The 22,990-nt window shown below is 41.1% G+C and overlaps 1 protein-coding gene across 1 annotated transcript in view; it reads right to left on the bottom strand.

The window, feature by feature from the left end:
* Positions 1-22,990, bottom strand: part of LOC145409236 (putative aldolase class 2 protein RP493) — a 40,254-nt gene that overhangs the window by 11,934 nt on the left and 5,330 nt on the right. The window contains exons 2-4 of the mRNA XM_080279718.1: positions 14,601-14,718; positions 6,756-6,909; positions 4,108-4,270 (exon numbers count right to left, since the gene is read on the bottom strand). Coding sequence (XP_080135844.1) covers positions 4,108-4,270; positions 6,756-6,909; positions 14,601-14,718 — 435 coding nt within the window. The remainder of the gene's footprint in view (positions 1-4,107; positions 4,271-6,755; positions 6,910-14,600; positions 14,719-22,990) is intronic.

The following is a 22,990-nucleotide window of genomic DNA, read 5'->3' on the forward strand; positions in this document are numbered from 1 at the left end:
TATGCATACATATATACGTGGTTATCCGCCATCCACTCCCCTTGATGCCAAACATTTCTTCACGGGACCTCACCACCTATTCTAAGAATCCCTCATGAGTCCTGATTTGTGCAAGTAAGCCCTTAATGTCAAGAAATGCCGCCCACATCTTAACCTCCCCACCACCACCAAACGTAGGATATATATTGTGTCTACTTGGAATATTGTTCATTGACCTGATTGAGAGAATTTTTTTGACTGGAGATATGAATGGAAAATTAGGGAATGTGAAGGTGGTTGGAGTAGTTGGTGGGTGATGTGCCTACAGAAGTGCATGGAAATGGCAGTGCTCTAGTGAACATTTATACATGTAGGGGTGTGGTGACAGCCAATACCCTCTTTGGACACAAAATGATCTACAGGTATACGAGGCGTGTGACGAGAAGGGAATGAATGGAAGGCAGTAACTGTGTGTGTGTGTGTGTGTGTGTGTGTGTGTGTGTGTGTGTGTGTGTGTGTGTGTGTGTGTGTGTGTGTGTGTGTGTGTGTGTGTGTGTGTGTGTGTGTGTGTGTGTGTGTGTGTGTGTGTGTGTGTGTGTGTGTGTGTGTGTGTGTGTGTGTGTGTGTGTGTGTGTGTGTGTGTGTGTGTGTGTGTGTGTGTGTGTGTGTGTGTGTGTGTGTGTGTGTGTGTGTGTGTGTGTGTGTGTGTGTGTGTGTGTGTGTGTGTGTGTGTGTGTGTGTGTGTGTGTGTGTGTGTGTGTGTGTGTGTGTGTGTGTGTGTGTGTGTGTGTGTGTGTGTGTGTGTGTGTGTGTGTGTGTGTGTGTGTGTGTGTGTGTGTGTGTGTGTGTGTGTGTGTGTGTGTGTGTGTGTGTGTGTGTGTGTGTGTGTGTGTGTGTGTGTGTGTGTGTGTGTGTGTGTGTGTGTGTGTGTGTGTGTGTGTGTTACAGAATGAGAAAGTGTGTAATGGATGCAAGAGCATATAGAGGCTGGGTGAGTGGACTTTCTGACCAACACTTGGTGATGAAAGTCAAGGTTCAAATGAAATGGAAGAAAAAAACAAAAGAAAGACAGGAGAATGTAGTTCATACAAGGAGGGTAGAAAGGTTGCAAAGGATGAAAAGAGAGTGGAGGGAATGCAAGAAAATATTCTGGAAAGAGACATGAGTTAGATAGGGCGATAAAGAAGTTAGTCGGGGAGTGAAAGATAAAAACGGTAGAATGCTAGTGGAGAAGGGAGAAAAAGTGACTAGGCCCGAGGATGAGGTGGAGGGATGGAGTTAAGAGGTACATGAAAGGGGGGGGGGGAGTGAGCTTGGGGTAGGGCAGTCAAATGGTTGGTAACAGAGCAACCTGGAGGCGTTTTGTCTGCGGCCCCCTCTTTTGCGGGATTAGGGCGTCGGGCTATAGATAGATAGCGATAGACAGATGTTTATATGCTTGCTATTAACACATTAATGCAGATTACTTCCTGTTTACGTCATTTATGGTAATGGTAACTCACGAGAACGTTACATCATGTACATATGGACACAATGTTACATCGCCAGCCACGACCCTCACAAGTCTTCCCAGCAACTTGTAAACGGGACTGTGGTGGGGTGGGGTAGTATGGGAGGGGAGGGTATTGTTCGCTCGCCCGCTCTTCACTGGCCATGTCTTCAGCTGCTAGGGGGTTGGAGGATTCAGATTGTTGCTTTCGACTGTACATGTGCACAAGAGCCACCTTTGATTTTAAAATGAATATAGTGAAAGTAGGAGGAAACAGAGAAGGATTTTCTATTAGTTGTCTCAGACAGTTGAGTCTCTGTAAGGAAGAGATGAGGTTTAGAGGAGGAGAGGTGCGTTCAACAGAGACAGTTAGTAAAGGTCGCGAAAGTTGCAGTAATGAAGAAGTGAGACAGAGAGTGGTTCCAGTCATCTCGCTTGGTCGTCACCGGGAGAGGGGTGGATGGTGGAGGCTTCTATGCCCTCTCCCCCTGGGAACTCCGAGGCTTTGTGTACAGATGCCATTTTTAGCTAAATTATGATTCGGAAGTGTAGTCGGTATTGTGCATGTAGTTTGGTGATGACATATGAACTTGTATTGGAGAACATGCTGGCCTACTGTCTGTTAATGTAGCTGGGCAGTAAGTAGTACAACTTTCAAAATATGCCATTTTAGTGTTCCAAAACTGAAAGGCCAAGTGACACATAACGTGGAACGTTGTTCACTCTTTTTATATGTTTACTGGTAATTGATTTAACGATTTATCATGTTATTTCAGACAAAATAAACAAGTGGCCTTCGTGCCCCTTGTAAACTGCTGATCTCGCCCGTGATAGGAGAAATAGACTTAAAGATTAAGCATTAGTAAAGTGACCTGCTTTGGTTACTCAGTGATTCTAACAGTCTTTCCCTCTTGATTCAAGTTTTAGATCGTGGCGCTCCAAATGAAACAATTAAACCGTTCGGAGTTACGGTTATGGAATTCAAAACTTTTATTGGAAACGGGAGTAGGAGGGAGAGAAAACATCAGAGTCTGAACAAAAGTGAGAAATACTGACGTGAGAAAAACAAGCAGAAAGTGATGATGTTCAGTACTGTGAGGAGTGCATGATGTAGTGGTGGTGATGTGGGGGGGGGGGAGAGGGGACGGAGGTTTATACACTGTGGAGCCATTTGGGAAGTGAAACACGTGAAATATTATGAGAGCTCTACCACAGTTAGTTACATATTCGTGTTGGCCAATCTGGCTTCCTCAAGCTTCATATCTGCTGCTGATGGGATGATGGTATAAATTAACCCAGCAAATTCGCGAGCCTTAACATCAATTCGCAAAAATTGCTGTGCCCGAGGGACGAAATGTGATGCCATATTCAGTCCGGCGACGATCGTCTAGCCGTTACATCTTACAATGTATCTCACTTTGTCATGCAAACCTAATATATACCTTGGTATGAAGAGGGAAAGCAACATGCATCCAACTGCCAGGAAGATGAGAGGTGGCATGATCTACCTTTATTTAGGGGGAGAGAATCCCGAACACATGGTGTAAATATTCGGCGGAGGCAGTACTCTAGAAGGGTAGATTAGGATATTTCGGGAGGAAGACATAATGAAGAACGGTCATCGCTAAGGTTGCACTCGTTTTTACCACACCATTCAAGTTCAGGAAATAGTCACAGTGATGGAAGACAACAGCTGCAAGCAGTGGTTACACAGTAAGAGAAGAACTGCACCTAGAATGAAGCACAAGAAGAGTTGTGCGTTGACTTCGGTTTTATGGGTTGTGTTCGAACTCCAGTCTGTGGGATTCATTTCCCCACCCATAAAACATTCGATTATCATTACACAGAAACTCCATATTCATCTGTAAAATAGTTTAGACGTTTTTTGTAACACTGACAGATAATGACAAGTACAGGCCATAATCATCAACTTGAGCTAAGCAGAAGTTAAATGAATAAAAAAGAAATGATTTCAGGACAGTTTGTTAGCTAACTGAAATGTAGTGTTGCTCATGTGATGGTAAAGACAGAATTCATGAGAAACCGTTCATATATATCGTGCAAAAGCAGCGGTCGGGAAAAATACAGTATACAGATGTTTCGCTGTTACCCCCCAATATATATATATATATATATATATATATATATATTATATACTGTATCTATCTATCTTTAACGTTATATCTCTATCTGTCCATCTCTCTCTCTCTCTCTCTCTTTATATATATATATATATATATATATATATATATATATATATATATATATATATATATATATATATATATATATATATATATATATATCTACTGTTATATCTATATCTATCTATCCATCTCTTCTCTCTCTCTTTATATATATATATATATATATATATATATATATATATATATATATATATATATATATATATATATATATATATATATATATACACAACTTTTGTCTTTAACTGCTCACACTGCACTGTAATTCACAAACATTATATTTTATGGCATTCGTATGTATCACTTTGGTATACTTTGAAGACCATCTGCAAATGAAAAATGAATCAGTTCTCCGACTTAAGCAAGAAACAGTATTTTGTCAAGAAGAAATTTATAGTATAGAAGAGTGGAAAGAAATATGTTATAACTGACTGAGTGCAGTGGTGTAGGGCTGGTGTGTGTGCATGACTACCCTGATGTCCGGCCTCGTCTTGTGAATGGCTAAGTGGATACTTCGAGCGGTGGGGTCGACTGTACCCTTTCCCTCCACTGTCCTTCCCTCCTTGTCCAGTCCAACCAGGTTGCTTGCCGTCACCTGCCAAAAAGGTGAGAACAGCCGGGAGTGGTATTTACAATATCCCCTAAGAGTAACTTTTTCATACAAGTGATCTGTTTTTTAGTTTGTTCATTATACCTCCAAAGTATTTTAGTTTAATAAATGATAAAAATGTTGTAATGAATGGATTAATGACACTTGTGTCTTACTCCTGAATAAAATCGTCCGGAAACGGGATGGAAAAGCTAATAATGACCTTCCCTGAAAGAAAGGGTTAAGTTTCGATCACGATTCCTTGTATACCACCATCTTATCTCATCTAGCTACAAAACACATTACAAATTAGTGTCAGTATAAGACTGGCAAAATACAAAAATACAAAACCATCCGTGATAATAAGGAAACTGTTACAGGGACTTGTATATTGCAGACATTAACTAAATCCTACATAAGTACGACCCCAGGACTGCATAGCGGGAGGGGAGGATGCCTTTGGTACAATACAGTATGTCCCTTAATGAGCGTCCAAACGTGTGCTCGAACAAGTACTGGAAACAGGTAAGTAACACAGTAACGAACACGTTGCAGACATGTTGGGAACAGCAGTGTCCAGATCATGTTGGCAACATCATGGTGAAATCTCAGCTGCCTGGTATGAACACACTTATCCCATCGCCTCAGCTGCCAGTGTTCGAAGCTGCATCTGTCCAAACAGTGCTGCAAACATGTTCCCGAACATGTTGCCTGCCGTGTTGCCAAGATAAGTACGAGTGCATGTGTAGACGCGTCCTAATGTGCAGGGGTACAGTGATGGGAGTATAGGGATAAACATGAAAGAAAAAATAAATAAATTTGTGGGTTTGCAGACAATGATGATGATGATGATGATGATGATGATGATGATAATAATAATAATAATAATAATAATAATAATAATAAGCCAGTAGACGATGATGGCCACCTCAAAACAAACCAAGGTTTGTCAGTGACTGACAGTGGGTTTTGACACTAAAAGTCATTCTATATGGAGGTATTGCAGTGCAACATTCCACCCAAGAATCATGGGCCTGGCCTAATAATCTTCACAGCCTTAGGATCTCGCACAAACATAGTCGTGATTTTAGCTGTTTTCACCGTTTGATGGCCTTTGATCTCTGACCTGACAAATGTAGCACATAGGTGTACTGTACAATAAAAAGTTGTGGTACTAGTCAATGTCTATAATCATGCAAGCTTTCATTCATTTCCATGGAGCCACTAGGGAACTAGGGGGACATTTTTGAAAAATGGTACGGGTTGTTGGGGATGCTGAGGCCAGTCTTTTGCAGGGTTGCCACTCGAAAACTAGAGAAGAGAGGGGAAAATGGATGGCACACTTCCGAAGGGGAATAACTTCAAAATTACGCCTAAGTACGTCAGAGCTTTCTACGCCCATTATTCCCCGACCACACCAGCGGCAGTGCCTTGGCGGGCACTGCCCACTGAGTGTATATCCCTCACTTCTTTAGCAGTGCTACCAGATTGAGCAGTTCCTGGTAGGCTATGGCCACTACTGGGCACACCTGCTTTGTTGTCAGCACGGCAGACCTGGTAATGTTGGGCAGTCGAAGTGGAGGTGCATGGTGGAACTGAGTGCAGTACGACAACATGAGTTACAGCAGGAACCGTCACAGGACAGTTAAAATTAAAAGTGTAGCACTATGTGGAACGTGATTTGGTAACAATGTTTGCCTGTCGGGCACTGTCCGCTCGTGTGGAAGGGACTTTAGTAATGCTTTTACAGCTCAAAACATGGAAAGTACGAAAAAAGCGGGTTTTCAGCCGTTGCTAGGTAACGAGCAGTTGCTTAGCAACCAAAACTTTGCTAACACAACTAGGTCATAGGCTGGTCATTGTGTCAAAGTTTGGTAGGAATCGGTTAATTCTGAAGGGTAGAAACGCCTGCCACAATTAACAAGAAAGGAAGAAGTTGTGGAAGCAATGAAGAAAGTTAGAATGGGGAAAGCCTCAGGATTTGATGGAATATGTGGTGAAATGTTGAAGCATGGGGAAGAGAGTGTAGCAGAATGGATGTCGAAGATGTACAGGTTGACATGGGAGGAAGGTAAAACCCCGGAGGATCACAAGTCATGTATAATTATTCCCCTGTACAAAGGAAAAGGGGAAAACGAAGAGTGTGGTAATCAAAGGGGCATTTGTCTTCTTAGTGTAACAAGAAAAGTATATGGTAGGATACTTATTGACACAGTTAGGGAAATAAAGGTAAAATTAAATACAGGAGGTAACTGATCATAAGATTGTGTCATTTGGTCCTGAATGCACATCTACTCACACTGCTGGGATCTCCGTCGTCACAATGTTTTTTTTTTTTTATTAGCTTATTGGAGATTTTTTGAACATGAGAGATTTGTTATAGCCCGTATGAATACAGTAGTTTGGATGTAAGAGCAATAAACCAATAAAAAAATTCACTGGAATCAGCAGTCTGAAATCTACATCCATCTGATAATGACGAACGTCTCACCTGGCTCCAGTTAAGCCCCTCATGAAACACCAGCATCACCTCACCATCTCCGTCAGCACGAGGAGCCATCACACTCAGGTGATTGTTAGTGCCTTCATTCAGTTGCAACATGTCTAGCCCTCGGTACGCTGCAGCCAGTTCAAGTCTGGCGCACCTGTGTCAAACCCACATAAATAATGTAAGAAATGAGCGTATATACTAGAGAACAAAAGTTCGGTTATAATTTCACTGTCTACCCTGTACTTAGAACATGGTTGTGGCCTCCTCCCTGATACATCAAATGAAAAAGAGACATGTATGTCCAGAGATATATACGCAACTATCATACACATGAAACTGGAGGTTACTTCCATGATCGTGTTTTAAACTAAATGCCTGTTGCCAAGCTAGGATTCTGAAGACGAAGTCTAGTATAGTATAATCCTTGACTTGTTTAAAGGATTGTTATGAGATTATTTCAGGTTTTGCAGCCATTCTGTTAGACAATGTGATCCTTTAACCGGATGGTACTACGTGGCAGTATTATTCGTTAGCATATGAAGCATTAACTTAAACTTCTTGTTTCTTTTCCCTCAATACTCATCTCTCTACTTACCTTCATACCTACCGCACCTCCCTACCTACCGTACCTCCCTACCTAACTACCCATCTTGCTGCCTGCCAACATACCACCCTGCCCCCCTTCCTCCCTGGCTACTTACTATCTGCCTTCCTGTTTACCTACATCTTTACCTACCGTCCCACCTACCTCTCAACTAGCCGCCTTCACTGTTGCCTATCTTCATGCCCACTTGCTCCTATCTATCTCCCTCCTTGCCTTCCTACCTACCTGCCTACCTACCTTCGTATCTATTTACCCTTTAATTTTCCTGACTACCTAACCTTTTGGCTACTTCCCTGAATACTTCTCTGCCTATCTTCCCCCCTACCTGCATTCTTGAGTCCTGTCTATCCACCCAACTCCGTACCTGCCACGCTACCTTCCCTCCTACCCATATCTCTACCCAACTTCCTTTCGACCTCCCTCCCTACCTCTTTGTCACTCTCGTCACCTACCGCCCTAACTGCCTGCCTAAACATTTGTTTCCCTGCCTACCTCACTGTCTGCCTCCACCATGTAGTAATTTAGTGATATAGGCCCATGTTTACTTATATAAACACGCACGAAGAGATAACTAATCATTTCTGGGCTGGAAATCCCGTGTAATACTTTAAATGCCAAGACTTTTCCTTTGCTGCATAACGTAACATACTAGTATGTCAGTCTTGTTACTATGTTGCTTTTATATTTACTTTCATCCCAGCAGTTATGATGTTCATGGGTACATTTCATATTTTACTGTTTGTTATATTATTGTTATCTCCCCCAAGGAAATTATATATTCATCCGTGTCAGTTTGTTTGTGTACAAGTTATTTCAAAAAGTTGTCATAACATTTGAATGCAATCTGTTGGATAGGTTAGCAGTACGCCAAGGAGTTAAAAGATTTTGAGATGGACCATAATCTGGATGCCGGAAAGAAATTAACAGCGTTTATTGGCATCGGCGGAAGTATAAGTGATCTGAGATTGTGTCAGAGGGCATACCAAGACGTATAGAATTGTCACAGTGAGACATGAAATATTCGTCTGGTAGGAAACTAATTACAGTAGTCAATCATAAATTTTACTGGCGTATACTCTTTGTGCTTACTAGTTCTGCAGGCATTCAATATACTCCTTTCCCAGTCTCTGTTTGACGTTGCCTTACAGCATACAGTAACTACTTGTAGTATACCCATCATGCCTAGTAATGTGGATCAACATACTCCATCTCTACAGTACACAGGGTTACTTCTTTATTCAGGGCTGGACATCTAAGTGTTTAAATGGTATTAACTGTTTGCTACAGACAACTCTGTTTTCAATGTTTGTGTGCTGGTTGTGTCATTTTCTTTAAAGGCATCAAATACCATTGTAACCATTCAAGATTAAAAAAAAAAAAAGCTAACGAAGGATATGACTCTGACAGCATACAGTATCCTTGTTCCACCGTGCCTAGGGGTAGACTGAGTCCTGGTGGCTGACTGGTTGTATGGTTGGTCGTGCGCAGATTTCTGTTCTGTAAACCATTTTTGCACAATGTTCTAAGTTTGATTTTCCCAGGATGATCACGATTGCATTTTTTTTACCTTAGCTTATCTAAACCTATCCTTACCTAGCCTAACATAATAATCTGTTTAACAAACCAACCTAACCTGTTACTAACAAAGCAAACCTAACCTAGCGTAGACTTTTCTGGATACGAAAAAATGCAAAAATGATTCAGTGATAGCAAATCAGCGACAAGACCCCACATCTGTCAGCTTTATTTATTTATTTATTTTTTTTTCAAAATAAGGCATACTAATTTTTGGCATGTGCCAGAGACATTGTAATGTTCCTTCGCTTCTGCATGGTTAATTGCTGAAAACACCAAACATATATTGTGTAAATGCCACAACTGAATCCGAGCACGTGGTCGCCCTGGTCACCCCTCACATACACCAGATGACTTTTGCTGCAGCCTCCTGGAACGATCCTACACATGGGATCCTGGTGGTTTCGGCCATAAGTCATTTAGGCCGTAATCTAACCTAACCTAACCTAACATAACTTCAACAATGTCATCTTGCTGAAGTTTGCTTATTTAGTCTGAATACAATTTAGGCCGTATGTTGTTTGGGTCGTTGGACTTTACGGCCTAAATGACTTACGTCCGAAACGACCAGGACCGTACACATGTAAGGTGGCAACTGAGAGACACCTTGTGATGACATGGTGGCATAGGACCAGGGATGGCCCGAGCGGGGGGGTGAGGGGGTAAAAAAAATTACCGAGTTGGTCAAAAATGGAGAATGGATACTATATTTTTTTACATACGTTTTTCTTTATATATATATATATATATATATATATATATATATATATATATATATATATATATATATATATATATATATATATATACAGAGAGAGAGAGAGAGGACAAAATAAAAAATACTCTAGTTTCCTTCCGGTCAGGGGAATAATCTAAGCCAAAATCAAGCACCATACGGTAATTAATCAAGGTGACTGGACCTGGACCCCCTTCACCCATGGACGGGTGGCAATAAGGGGGGTCATAATTTTGGTTTGTTTATATCTATTTAGTTGGTCAAACCGTTACGCCAAACGGATCAAGCTAGTCAAAATTGTCCTTCCCCCTCCCCCCAATGACATACTCCTCGGGCCATCCCTGCATAGGACGATTTTCTACCAGCTATATCCCGACTTGTTTCCTACTGGACCACGGTTCCTTCGCTGAGGCCGAAAATGTTAAGCCCTTCGTATACTGCAGCAATAGAACTTTCACCTTAACTTGAAAGAGGGTATAGTCCTTTTGCAGCTTACTTTCTGCAGTTCAGTAACAAACCTAAGACAGTAGGCTACTATGGCTTTACATCCTTCTCATAGCCCTTCCTTAAATTATCGCTCTATTCTTGTGTTAACGTCCTGCAATAGCTCGACACAGAAAATGGAGAGATGTAAGTCTGTCCGACTATTCGTCCGTACCGTAGAGGCCACAATTATGAGTGACTGAGTACTGTATAGTTGGATCATGTTGTGTCACAGCCCCAGGTGGACACATCAGGTGAAGTTGGTGTAAGAGGTAAGTAGTGCACCAGCAAAACGTCTGTATGTCTCATTTACACATTTTTCTGCTAGTTTACTTTTTGCCCTGCTCTATTAACATATTCTTGCATGTTATTTACAAATGTGTTCTTGTTAAAAAAAAAAAAAAAATGGAAGTGATTAATATTCTCCTATATGTTACAGAAATCGTTAAGTCAGAAGTACAGGCACGCCTCCTAAGACATCGTAAATACTGCCCTATATCCATGTTGTATGCCAATGTCTGTGCAAGTGTAAAATATGTAATAATTTACGCTAACATAGCTTGAGTAACAAACGTGTGGTATAATTATGTATTTAAAGTTTCTGCTTCACATGTACTGTTGCGGATATAAATAATGATTAACCTTCTTACGACAAATTAGATTGTGAGCATAGATATTTGAAACCAAAACATGGCATCTTTGGAACCCAATAAACTCTTCAGAACATGAAGCAATTGCTGCTTTGAAAAGTAGTGCAACCTCTTTTATCTCAAAATACGTTATCCACATTTTAGCTTATCTTTTTTTTTTTTTGCACTATATATCGATATTTGAATCAGTATTCTCGTTCATGTGAATCCCCAATACGAAGTCTTTTCTCGACCTATATTCATCTAGCAAAGGAATGTAAGGCTTTACAATGTGTGATATCTTGTCAGTGATTGTTGCCAAGGCATAACGTCTCAGATGCTGCATAAAAGCATCCTCAGTAGGTGGGATGAGCTTGAGAAGTGTGGTCTTGGTAGAAAATTTTTAAGTGTGAATTTCACTCAGAGAAACATCTGACATCTCGTCATTCTTTGTGCAGACGGTGATAAGTAACTTCCTAGCCTGACTGATGGTATTTTCAGTTATGATAGCATCGCTGTCACAACCAAAGTCTTCCGAAACATCCAGTTTTTTTTTTTTTTTTTTACTTGCTGCTGACCATCTTTTTTTTTTTTTTTTTTTGCTGAATAAGAGAGAGAGAGAGAGAGAGAGAGTGAGTGCTGGTGGTATCCCTGCTACTTAAATTGTGAACATTTGAAAGTGAGAGGCATCAGTGTGTTTGCAATGCTTTGGCAATGTCATGTATAGGAAGGTAATTATTGCTGTCTTGACCCAAGGTTCAGGAAGATCTTTCAACATGGCGGATGCATAATACAGACAGAAGGGAATAACATCTGTATCACTTGAATGAACCATAAGCTGATCAACTTTGTCTTCTTGAAAACTATACGGGGCATGCAAAATAATATAAGCGTCTGCCTCTTCATGTGTTGATTCAGGAGCAGGGACTGCAGTTACATTTCCACTTTGCTCCATTACTGACTTTGTTTCTTCAGTGAAAGCACCACCCAGAAACTTTTGGTGTTACCAGAACATGAAGCCTCAATATGACACCATTTATCACACAAGTAGGCAAGAAACTGTGCTTTGTTTGTAGAACAACCAAAGAACTCTGAAGGATCTGGTGCTTTATGCTGGTCTGACACATCAAATATTGTTACTGTTTTGGCTTACGCATCCTCATCTGTCTTGTTGCTTCCTTGATACTTGGACTTCTGTACTGATCAAAATATAGGTGAACAGCCACTGCATCAGCTGGGACTTCACTGAGAATTACTTGTTTGTATCTTAGTGCAATGGCAGCGAATTTTTCACCTTTCACAAATGACAAATGATGAACCCAGTGCATGACACTGATCACAAACGCACATGCTTTGTTGAATGGTAACAACTTTTCACAGCTGCTTATGCCTGTGTCCTCCTTTATGGCTTTCACAAGACTTGATTATGTTCCACATGCTCGCATTGTGCCATCCTCATTAAATATGGATGGAGGGTAATTACAGGTATGTCAAATTACTTAGAAATTATCATAAATGAATTCCTTGTCCCTAAAGACCCTAGAAGACTTTTATTACACTGAAATTAGTTTAGACTAATTTATGAACATTTATAAATAAGGCAGCCATCTTGGACGCCATCTTAGATTTCAAGTTTACAGTAGCTGATTTTACAGGTAAAGGTATGTCAAATTACTTTGAAATTATCAACAATGAATTCCTTGTCCATAAACACCACAGAAATCCTGTATTACACTTGAAATTATTGCAAAGTGTGACCAACTTAAGAACATTTTTGGATATGGCAGCCATCTTGGATTCCCAACTTACAGTAGTTGGTTTCCAAGGTTGTGCACCTGGTATTGTTCCTGGTGGTCCAAGGATTAAAATGATATGCCACAATCTTTTATAACAATCCATGACTGCTGAATCCAACTGACTATGTACTTGGGGGATCAAAATAACCCATGTTATAACAATCTCGACAATTATAAAATCAATATCCAACTAACTTTACTTGACCTGACCTTCTTTGGATACTTGGGCTTGCCTTTTTAAGAGAATACCAAGTCGAGCTCCTTCACGATGCTAACTTAGGATAAAGTATATGTGCAGTTTTTTCCTGCGCATTTAGAGAAAACAGAAACTGCATACACAGTATTGTGATATGTATGCAGATTTCAATGATATCTGTGTTTACTTTCCCCTATTTCTGATCTTTTTTATTTTGAGAGGAGAGCTGACACCCAAGAATCACTGCGGCGTCACACTCCCCAAAAACCGTATTACAGATGCGAGTCCATTTTATATGTGCTAAGAAGTCAAAGTCATGTCAACCTTCTTTTCACGATTTCTGAGAAATTTTGATTAGGTAAGGACGGCTGACCCCTCCAAAAATCATGGAAGGAACATTGTATATACCGGTTAACCATCGGAGTAACCAGACGAATTCACCTGCAAAGTTTAATTCGGATCTTTTTCCTATTTCAGATTGTTTTTATTTTTGGGAGGGACACTGACCGCTAACAATCACTGCGGAGGGGGGGGGGGCATTATGCTCCCCAAATATCGCATTACGGATGAGAGTTCATTGTACAACATGCACTAAGATATCAAAGCTATATGTGCCCTCCACCTCCTATTTTGTATCCTTTATATATTTTGGAAGGGAGGTGATCCTCCAAAAAATAATGGTGGAAAATTTTATATAGTGGAAGACATCACCAAGGGACCAGACGAACTAACTTCAGAAGCTTCGTTGAAATGCCTGAGGCCATTTTCCAACATTACTGGTCGTATTTATTTTTGATGGGGGCTGACTCACCCTTGAATCATTGGGAGGTTACACTGCTCAAATATCGCACTGTGAAGGGGAGTCTACTGTACGGCATGTACTATGATATCAAAGCCATATCTGCACTCTTTGTACTGTTTCTTAGGGTTTTGAATTTGGTGAGGGGGGCTGACCTCCCCAAAAAATCATGGTTAGAAAATTGTAGTGGAAGACCTACCCAGTAACCCGACGAACTCACTTGGGAAGTTTTTCTCAAATCTATCATACAACCTGGAGTTCACACACACACACACACACACACACACACACACACACACACACGACTCGAGCGAGCAACGGCAAAGGATGTGTTGCCAATAATGATACCTTCTTACTTCACAGGACTGAAAACAGATTTCCGTCCATCCGTCCATCTGTGCGTAGAGGCCACAATTATGGGCTTTTTTTTTTATTTCTTTTTTTTTGACGAGTGGGGTGTGAAAAGAACCTTCTTTAACTGATGGTGTATCCCCATCTTACTGACTGACACATTCACGTGAACTTGAAAGTAATAAGTAACGATGACCAAGAGAAGGTTCAGGGAAAACTGGTGGGAACCCCGTACAATGCCATAAATATGTCACAGCTAGCCTATCAACAAACAACAGTTTCCTCACTCCTCATCTTGCTCACTCTCTATTTTTCTGTGTGTGTGTGTGTGTGTGTGTGTGTGTGTGTGTGTGTGTGTGTGTGTGTGTGTGTGTGTGTGAGAGAGAGAGAGAGAGAGAGAGAGAGAGAGAGAGAGAGAGAGAGGAGACTGTTTTTCCTTGTTATATTAGAGGATCAACGTACACATACCTCCATGTAAAAGGATCACAGATCTAACAAAGCGATTGCAGAATATACCAACACATAACTAAGGATCTGCTGCACAGAGTAGGGATCATACAATATTTGAGGACCCCTGATATGGCTACATGCGGCTAGCATTATTATTCGCATCTGTGTGCCTCTGTCATATCACATCTAGGATGCAGCATCAGGAAAAGAACAATTTATTGCTTACCTATTGGCACCGCTTGGACCGTCAAGAACTGGGTAAGGTTTGGGATAGTCTGAGGTAAATGTTCGGGTAAGGCAGCTTTCCATCCTCATCATTGGTCGGGTCCACACACATGCAGGTCCTGACGGTACCAAATTAATTGAATCGTACACATGAGAGCTGATGCAGTATTTTATCTGTTAGTCAATGAATTAAGTGATGGTACTGGTACGGCCACAAGCATATGTTCGCCGACACTTCCCCTCTTGTTGTATTAAAGGAAGGTGTTATATGAACTATTATGATGTGTCAGTAATATGAAGAGCACAATAAAAGACTAAGATAAGCAGGGATGAATGTGAAATATGGAATGCAGGACACGATAACGTTAGAGAAACATTTGTAAACTTTTGCTTGCGGCTATACAGTCCCTCCGTTTCTGCATTTACAGATGCAGTACCTACAACTCAGTACCTATTGTTTTTTTTTCCTTTTTTTTTTTTTTTTACTGAGGCGAAGATGCACTTGACAGGTTGGTGATGATTGGTGAATGCAACATGTCCGAATAATATATACTAACCCAAAATTTCCCCCTCAGTTATATGTTGTCAGTTAATAATGCTAACGAGTAAAAAGATTATGAAGTAATGTTGCATTCGGCCAATCATCACGAACGTGTCAAGTGCATATCTCCCCCCCCAAAAAAAAAATATATATATATATATATATACATATATATATATATATATATATATATATATATATATATATATATATATATATATATATATATATATATATATATATATATAGTTATCTCCCAATTTATAACCTGGGCTGGATCCACCACTATGAAGAAGCAGTAAGTAATTCCTCGTGGATTCATTACAAGCTTGAAGTCATACTGGCGCATTCTCAAATTTCTATCAACTTATTCCCAAATCACCCTTTTCACTGAAAGTATTTTACGATAACATTTCTGTAAGAATTTACATCTTTTAAGAAGCATTTTTTTTAATTAGGGGAAATCACTGATTTGTCTTAAAAAAAAAGGAGGGAGGGCTGCATCCCCGACGTCCCCCCACTAAAAAAAATAATGCATGTTTAATTAAGGCACATTTCTACTTTGAAAAAATATTGTACACGTTCCGTCCTGACTGCTCATTCCTATGAGTTATTAACATCCCCTATATTCAGCTCTTATATTTATTTAAACACTAGTTGGGTCACTCCTCACTCGACCATTTTAGTGAGTGGTTTTATTTTATTTTATTTTTTTATGGAAAAGATTTCGTAACCCTTGTATAATCTTTGTCATTGTTTATGTATTCTCCGTCTAACAAACATATATTTCCTTTCTGAAATCTATCTATCTATCTATCTATTGCCTGATGCCATAATCCCGTTAGGGGTGGCCATTTGACTCTTGAGTTATTTGTTTTACAGGAAGGGGCACTAACCCTCCACCAACCCACTTGATGACACGTAGGGAGCACGTAATTGTTTGGTTATATGGTTACCACCCAGCGTTGTAAATGGTTTCTTGGCTTACAGGAAACCATTACGCTTGTCACTCAATGTAAAGCCACCTGTAAAGGAAAGAAAAGCAATAAGAAGTGACAGGAATACAGATACAAAAAATGCGCTGTTATAAAAACAAGGAAAGTTGCTGTATTACTTCTTGTATCCTTTTCCTCAGTGTATTTTAATACACTTTAGCACACACGTTTTAGGTCACTGATAGCCAAAAATTCCCAGATCGATCATACCTTAAACTTTGATTAAATACCCGGTAGTTTCATTTTGTAACCTGTATTTACTGTCTCCGACAGGCTTCCCCACATTACGAGCACCTTTGTCGGCCGCATCACTGCGTCGCGCAAGAGGCCTACAAAAGGAGAGGGGGGAGGGTTAATGAAGTGGGAGTGGAGAAGAAAAAGAAAAAAAAAAGAAAAGAAATCGATAGGATGGGATAAAAATAAGTGGAGGGTGGGGCTATGGAAGGCAGGTATATCCCGTGAAAGTGGGTGCTGTAGCATTATGGCTTTGAATGCAATAATGGTTTACTTCACTATCTCTTCAGTAGAGTGTATGTCAGAATTGGGTAGGGGTGGGGGGCTAAACAATGGGGGTAGTGAATAAAGAAATGTATAGAATGAGCTGGGGTTGTGCTAGGGATGGGGAGGAATCGAAAAAGTATACTTTTAAAAATGAGTGCTGCCGGATTAATGGCGTGGCCTAGGCGATGATTTATCTCAAAGCTTTCTCCAACAGCAATAAAAACAAGGTAAGCTCCCATTGCTTTCATATGCATGGCGCTTGGCGACGTAAGTTCTAGACTCTCAATGTTGTTCAGTCAGATGACGTTTGTAACATTTTATGCACCGCCATTTCACTGGAAGTTATTAAGAGACGAGAGAAAAATTTGGTTGTGAAGCAGCTAATGGAGACTGTAACACCGTAATTACAAAGGGTTTCTTCAAAGGTGATGAAATAGATTGGAAAGAGCAACAGTAAAATTTAAATATGTCATTGGCATGGAGATTTTAAGACTACTAATGGCATAAATGCCGAGTAGTGGCGTCTCCAGGTTCCGACGTCAATACAAAGAGTAAAGGTTCCCATTAAGGATCAATTTTCACCTGACGAGTCTTGGCCACTCCCACACGTTAATTAGTAAGTTGTGCTTGCATAACATTCAGTGAAATATGTTTATGTCGTAGGAATCAGTCGCCTTGGTTACTAGACAAATTCAAGTCTCCGGTCTAATGACACCTTCATCAACTGAGGTGATGGGGGTTACAGTTCTCCCTCAGGATAGAACAACCACGCTTTTATTGCAGCTCCAGATTGTGTTACGTACCTTTTCTATATTCAGGATATACTTGAGCGTAACCAATTTCTCCCTCTATCTTACACGGCCTGATGAACTGTGTAGGTAGAGACAAGAATCTTCCCAAAGTCTGACAAATACATAACGGAAAAATCGAACCTTCTGAAATACACACAAGTAGAGATTGGATTTTCATTGTATTTCGGGAACTATTTTTTTCTTTCATTTTGTATATGCATGGAGTTATGAAAGAGACGCAAGGTAGGGCACTGGATACTGGAGCGGCCATAATGAGAGAAAGCAGCACTTGGAAACTTCTTTTGTTGTTTGCAGATGATACTGTATTGTTCAGTGAAGACGAAGGGGAATTGCAGGACATGTTGAATGAGTTTAGGACAGTACGTAAGAAGTGGAACCTAAAAGTGTATGTACAGTAAATAAGAACAAAGTTATGGTCTTCAGGAGAAATCAAATAATTGAATGTGCAGTGAGGCTGCATAGTGAGGAAATGGAAAATGAATTCTATCTATCTATCTATTGCCAGACACCTCAATCCCATTCGGGGTGGCCACAAACAAATCGCCTCCACGTCGCCCTGTCCCCCGTCATTTCACTGCCCCGCTCCCAACTCACATACCTCTCTCTCATATTCCTCTCCACCCCATCCCTCCATCTCATCCTCGGCCTCCCCCTCCCTCTTCCCCCCTCCACCTCACTCATATACACTCTCTTCGTCAGTCTTTCACTCTCCATCCTCTCCACATGGCCAAACCACTTCAGTGTATTCCTCTTAACGCTTCCTATCACATCCACATCCACACCACAACGCTCCTTTATGTCTTCATTTGTCAGCCTGTCTCTCCGTGTGATTCCACAGGCTCCTCTTAAATAACTCATTTCAACTGCTCTCACTCTTGACTTGTGTCCTTCCAGCAACGTCCAAGCTTCACTTCCATACGTTAGAGTTGGTATCACAATACTGTCATGTAGTAACTTTTTCACTTCCATGCTCACTTCCCTGCTTCTTATCACTGCTTTCAAGGAACAAGCAACCTTTCTTCCCTGCTGTACCCTTTCAAGCACTTCACCCTCCAAACCTCCATCCTTACTCATCACACTACCCAAGTACTTAAACGTACTCACATTTTCCAATTCCTCACCATCCAATCTCGCTGTCCATTCACTGACTTCACCTCTCTCAAAGACCATCACTTTACTCTTCCCTACATTCACCTTTAGATTCCGTTTCTTACACACTCTCCCAAACTCATCCATCAAGCCTTGCAGCTCTCCTTCGTCTTCACTCAACAACACAGTATCATCTACAAATAACAGTACAGGGAGTTTCCAAACACTACCCTCTCTCACCAGGGCCACTCCAACATCCACTACCCTACCTTGTACCTCTTTAATTACACCATCCATGTACAGATTGAACAACCATGGAGACATGACACATCCCTGTTTCAACCCAACCTTCAGAGAGAAAAATTTACTCAGTTCACCATCCACATGCACTGCAGGCTTAGCACCGTCATACATACTCTTCACAGCATTCAGCAACTTCCCATCTACTCCATATATTCTTAATACTTTCCACAATCCTTGTCTATCCACCCTGTCATATGCTTTCTCCAAATCCATGAAAGGCGTATACAACTTCTTTCCCTTCTCTAGAAACTTTTCCACTAAAGATCTAAGAATGAATATCTGATCTACACAATCTCATCCCTTCCTAAAGCCTCCCTGTTCTTCTCCAACTAATTAAACTGTTCTTTCTCTAACTCTGTCAATAAGTATCCTACCATACACTTTTCCTATTATACTAAGAAGACAGATGCCCCTAGGATTACCACACACTTCTTTTTCCCCTTTTCCTTTGTACAAGGGAATAATTATACCTGACTTCCAATCCTCCGGGACTCTACCTTCCTCCCAGGCCAATCTGCACATTTTCCACATCCATTCTACTACTATCTCTCCCCCATACTTCAGCATTTCACCACACACTCCATCAATTCCGGGGGTTTCCCCAATTTAACTTTCTTCATTGCTTCCACAACTTCTGTCCTACTGATTTCTTCCTGTCTTCTCACCTCCCTCCTTCTCCCCGCCATTCCACAGCCTCTTATTCTCGCATTACTTCCATCCTCTATGTTCAACAATTTCTTAAAGTGTTCTCTCCATCTACTCACTTTTTCTTCCATCTCCACTAGTAATCTACCATTTTTATCTTTCACTCCTCTGCTAACTTCACTTCCACCCTGTCTTACTCTTTTCACCTCTTTCCAGAACATTTTCTTACAGTCCCTCCACTTTACACTCAAGTTCCTTCCAAATTCCTCATCCGCTCTCTTCTTTCTCTTACTAATCTTTTCACCTCTCTCTTTCTTTCTACATATAACTCTCTCTTCCGCCTCTCATCTTCTTCCACGCCCCTATTTCTCATCCATGCATTGTATGCTTTCTTCTTTTGTGCCACAGCCTGTCTCACCTCTTCATTCCACCACTCTGTTCCTTGCACAGCCCTCTGTCTTCTCTTCATCCCACACACCACATCACATGCTGCACATATTTCTTCTGTAATTATCCTGCACACACATTTCACGTCCCCCATCTGCTCCAATTCATTTTTGACCAATCGTTCCTCCACTTCTCTCTTATACTCTGCCTTTTTCTCATCCTCTTGTAACCTTTCCACTCTCCTTATAAATACTCCTTCTTCCCGTCCTTCCCTTATTCTACTTCTCCATCCTAATTGGATCTTGATTCTGGCCACCACCAAGTAGTGGTCAGAAAGTCCACTCCCCCAACCTCTATGAGCTCTTGCATCCATTACACATTTTCGCATCCTTTTATCCACACACACATAATCAATCATTGCCTTCCATTCATTCAGTTCACCATCCACCCTTCTCATCACTCGCCATGTATACCTGTGGATCATTTTGTGCCTGAAGAGGGTATTTGCTATCACCAACCCCCTCCCAGCACAAATGTCCACTAATGCGCTGCCATTCTCATCTATCTCAGCAGGCACACCCCATTCACCAAGTATTTCATCCACCTTCACATTCCCTACTTTACCATTTATATCACCGATCAAAAACGCTATCTCATTCCTTCCAAACTTTTCCATGCACACTTCCACATTTGTCCAGAACTCTTCTCACTCTGCTTGCACGATCTTGCGTTGGCGCATACACACACACACAATCGGCCACATTTGTATTCCAACTTTCAATCTTACCCACACAATCCTTTACCCAAGTGATCCATACTCTCTTATGCTCTTCTTCCATCTTTTACTCACAACTATACACACTCCTTCTTTTGCCCTCTCATTCTTACCTACTCCTGCACATATACCCCATCCATACTCCCGTTCTCTCACACTCTCACCTCACCATTTCGTTTCAGCATTCCGCATACATCAACTTCCGCACCCTCAAGCAACATTCATTTCAGTATTTGGGTGGTTTAACGATTAATGATGGAGTTAGAGGATGAATTACTGTTCTAGAAAGGTTCAACAGGGATGAAAGTTTGCTGCTTCACTGAAAGAAGTGAAAAGAAATGGGGAAATGAGCATGGAAGTAAAATAATCGCTGCATGATAGTACTGTAATTCCCATTCAAACGTATGGAAGCGAAGCTTGGACCTTTGTGAAAGGACACAACAGCAGTGAAAATGAGTTATTTGAGAGGAGCATGTGGAGATACATGGAGAGACAGACTGAGAAATAACGAAGTGAAGCAGCATTGTGGTGTGGAAGTAATGTGACAGAAAGCGCTAAGAGAAATACTTTGAGGTGGTTTTGCAATATGGAGAGGATGGAAAATGAGAGACTAACGAAGAGAGTGTTATTGAGGTGGAGAGAGGAGGAGAGGGACGGGGAGACCGAGTTTGAGATTGAGGGATGGGGTAGAGATATATGAGAGAGGAGGGTGTAAGTTTGGGAGTTGGGGGCAAATGGCCGGGAACAGGGCAACTTGGAGGCGAATTGTTTGTGGCCACCTCTTATGGGATTAAAGCGTCTGGCTACTGATACATAGTTTTCTTCAGACGGAAATGGGAAGACCGTTGTTCCTTTGAATGTACAGTTGCCAGCACTTCCGCGTGTTACAGGGGCACGAGGATTTGAAGAGATGTGGCACCACTGTGATTATTTACATCGAAACAGTGCACGTGATTGAAGTGGAGTAACCTCGGTATAGTTCCGTTAAGGAAAGATGTTTGTTGTATGTAAGCTCCATTTCGCAAGGTTGACATTTCATCCCTAATTTTTGGTATAATTTACATTGTTCGACCTAAGGATAGTAATCGCCCTTATACAGTATGACGTATGATGATCAACAGTTTTGAGGTGAACTGACGGATAATGAAGGGTGGGAGGGGAGGAAGGCAGTTATCCAACCCCACCTGGGGTAAGAGGGAGGATCCCCCACATGGAGTCGGAGAGAGAGGGGGGGGGGTGGAGTGCTGTAAGCTTCACACATGACACGGTCGGACAAGACCATAGCTGCTTCATTACCTTCAAAACGGTAACTCAGCAATGATGAACAATCGTAAATTAATGAGTAACTTCATGAACTATGTTTATGTGAGGAATACACCATGATTAAAATGGAAAAGCTATACGTTTCAGTTCATGTATTAAGGAAATATGATGCTGTATAATCATAAGCTGTGGGTGAATCCATGCCCATGATATGAGAAGACAATGATCCAGACTGAGACTTGTGGATGGCAGCCTTGAGAGATCAAGGTCACCAGAGACACACACACACCCACCTCCAGACTGCCTAGACATAATGTACGCCGACGATGTGACTCAAATAGTGACTTACGAAGGACGGTCCAAACTCATGATGGCCAGCAAAGTAGCCAGAGAAATTTCCCGAATCAGTGAATACGAGAAACGATGGAAGATCAGGACTAACCAACAGAAATTTAAAATAATTCCATTGGCGCAAAAGTATATGGAAGAAATCATTGTGGATGGGGAGCTGTTAAACACAAGCAACGAGGGAAGCCTGCTAGGCCTAACAATAACACAGGCCGGAATCACAGAGCATGTGAGGAAACGAATATGCAAGGGGAAGGCAGCACTGTCCACCCTCTACCGTTTTAAAACGTTAAATAGAAAAATTAAAAGCCACCTCGTTAAAGCCTACATTCTCCCATTGCTAGAATACCCTCCTGTGCCACCAGACACCATATCAAACACCCAAAAAGTAAAACTACAAAGAGTATTAAACAAAGCTCAATGGTATGTCGAAAACGACCACTACCCTTTCAACTATAACACAGAGCAAATACACAACATGCACAAAATAGCTGCACTGAACATCCGTATGCACAGGAGGGTAGGAAAAATCTGGCAAAAACTAGAAGAGACCGGAGACCAAAACTACGAGGATATCACCAACAAAAAACATGGGAGGATGCATAACTGGTTCCCCAGCTCCCTCTTAAACAGAAATAGACCGCCACCAAACCCAATTTATACGTCCCTCTAACGACAGCCTCTCTCATTATATAATAACAGTAATAATAATACAAACACGGCAGCAACGAA

The sequence above is a fragment of the Coenobita brevimanus genome, chromosome 80 (genome assembly GCF_032717465.1).
Source record: "Coenobita brevimanus isolate Jiangsu-jjx chromosome 80, ASM3271746v2, whole genome shotgun sequence".
Classification (NCBI taxonomy): domain Eukaryota; kingdom Metazoa; phylum Arthropoda; class Malacostraca; order Decapoda; family Coenobitidae; genus Coenobita; species Coenobita brevimanus.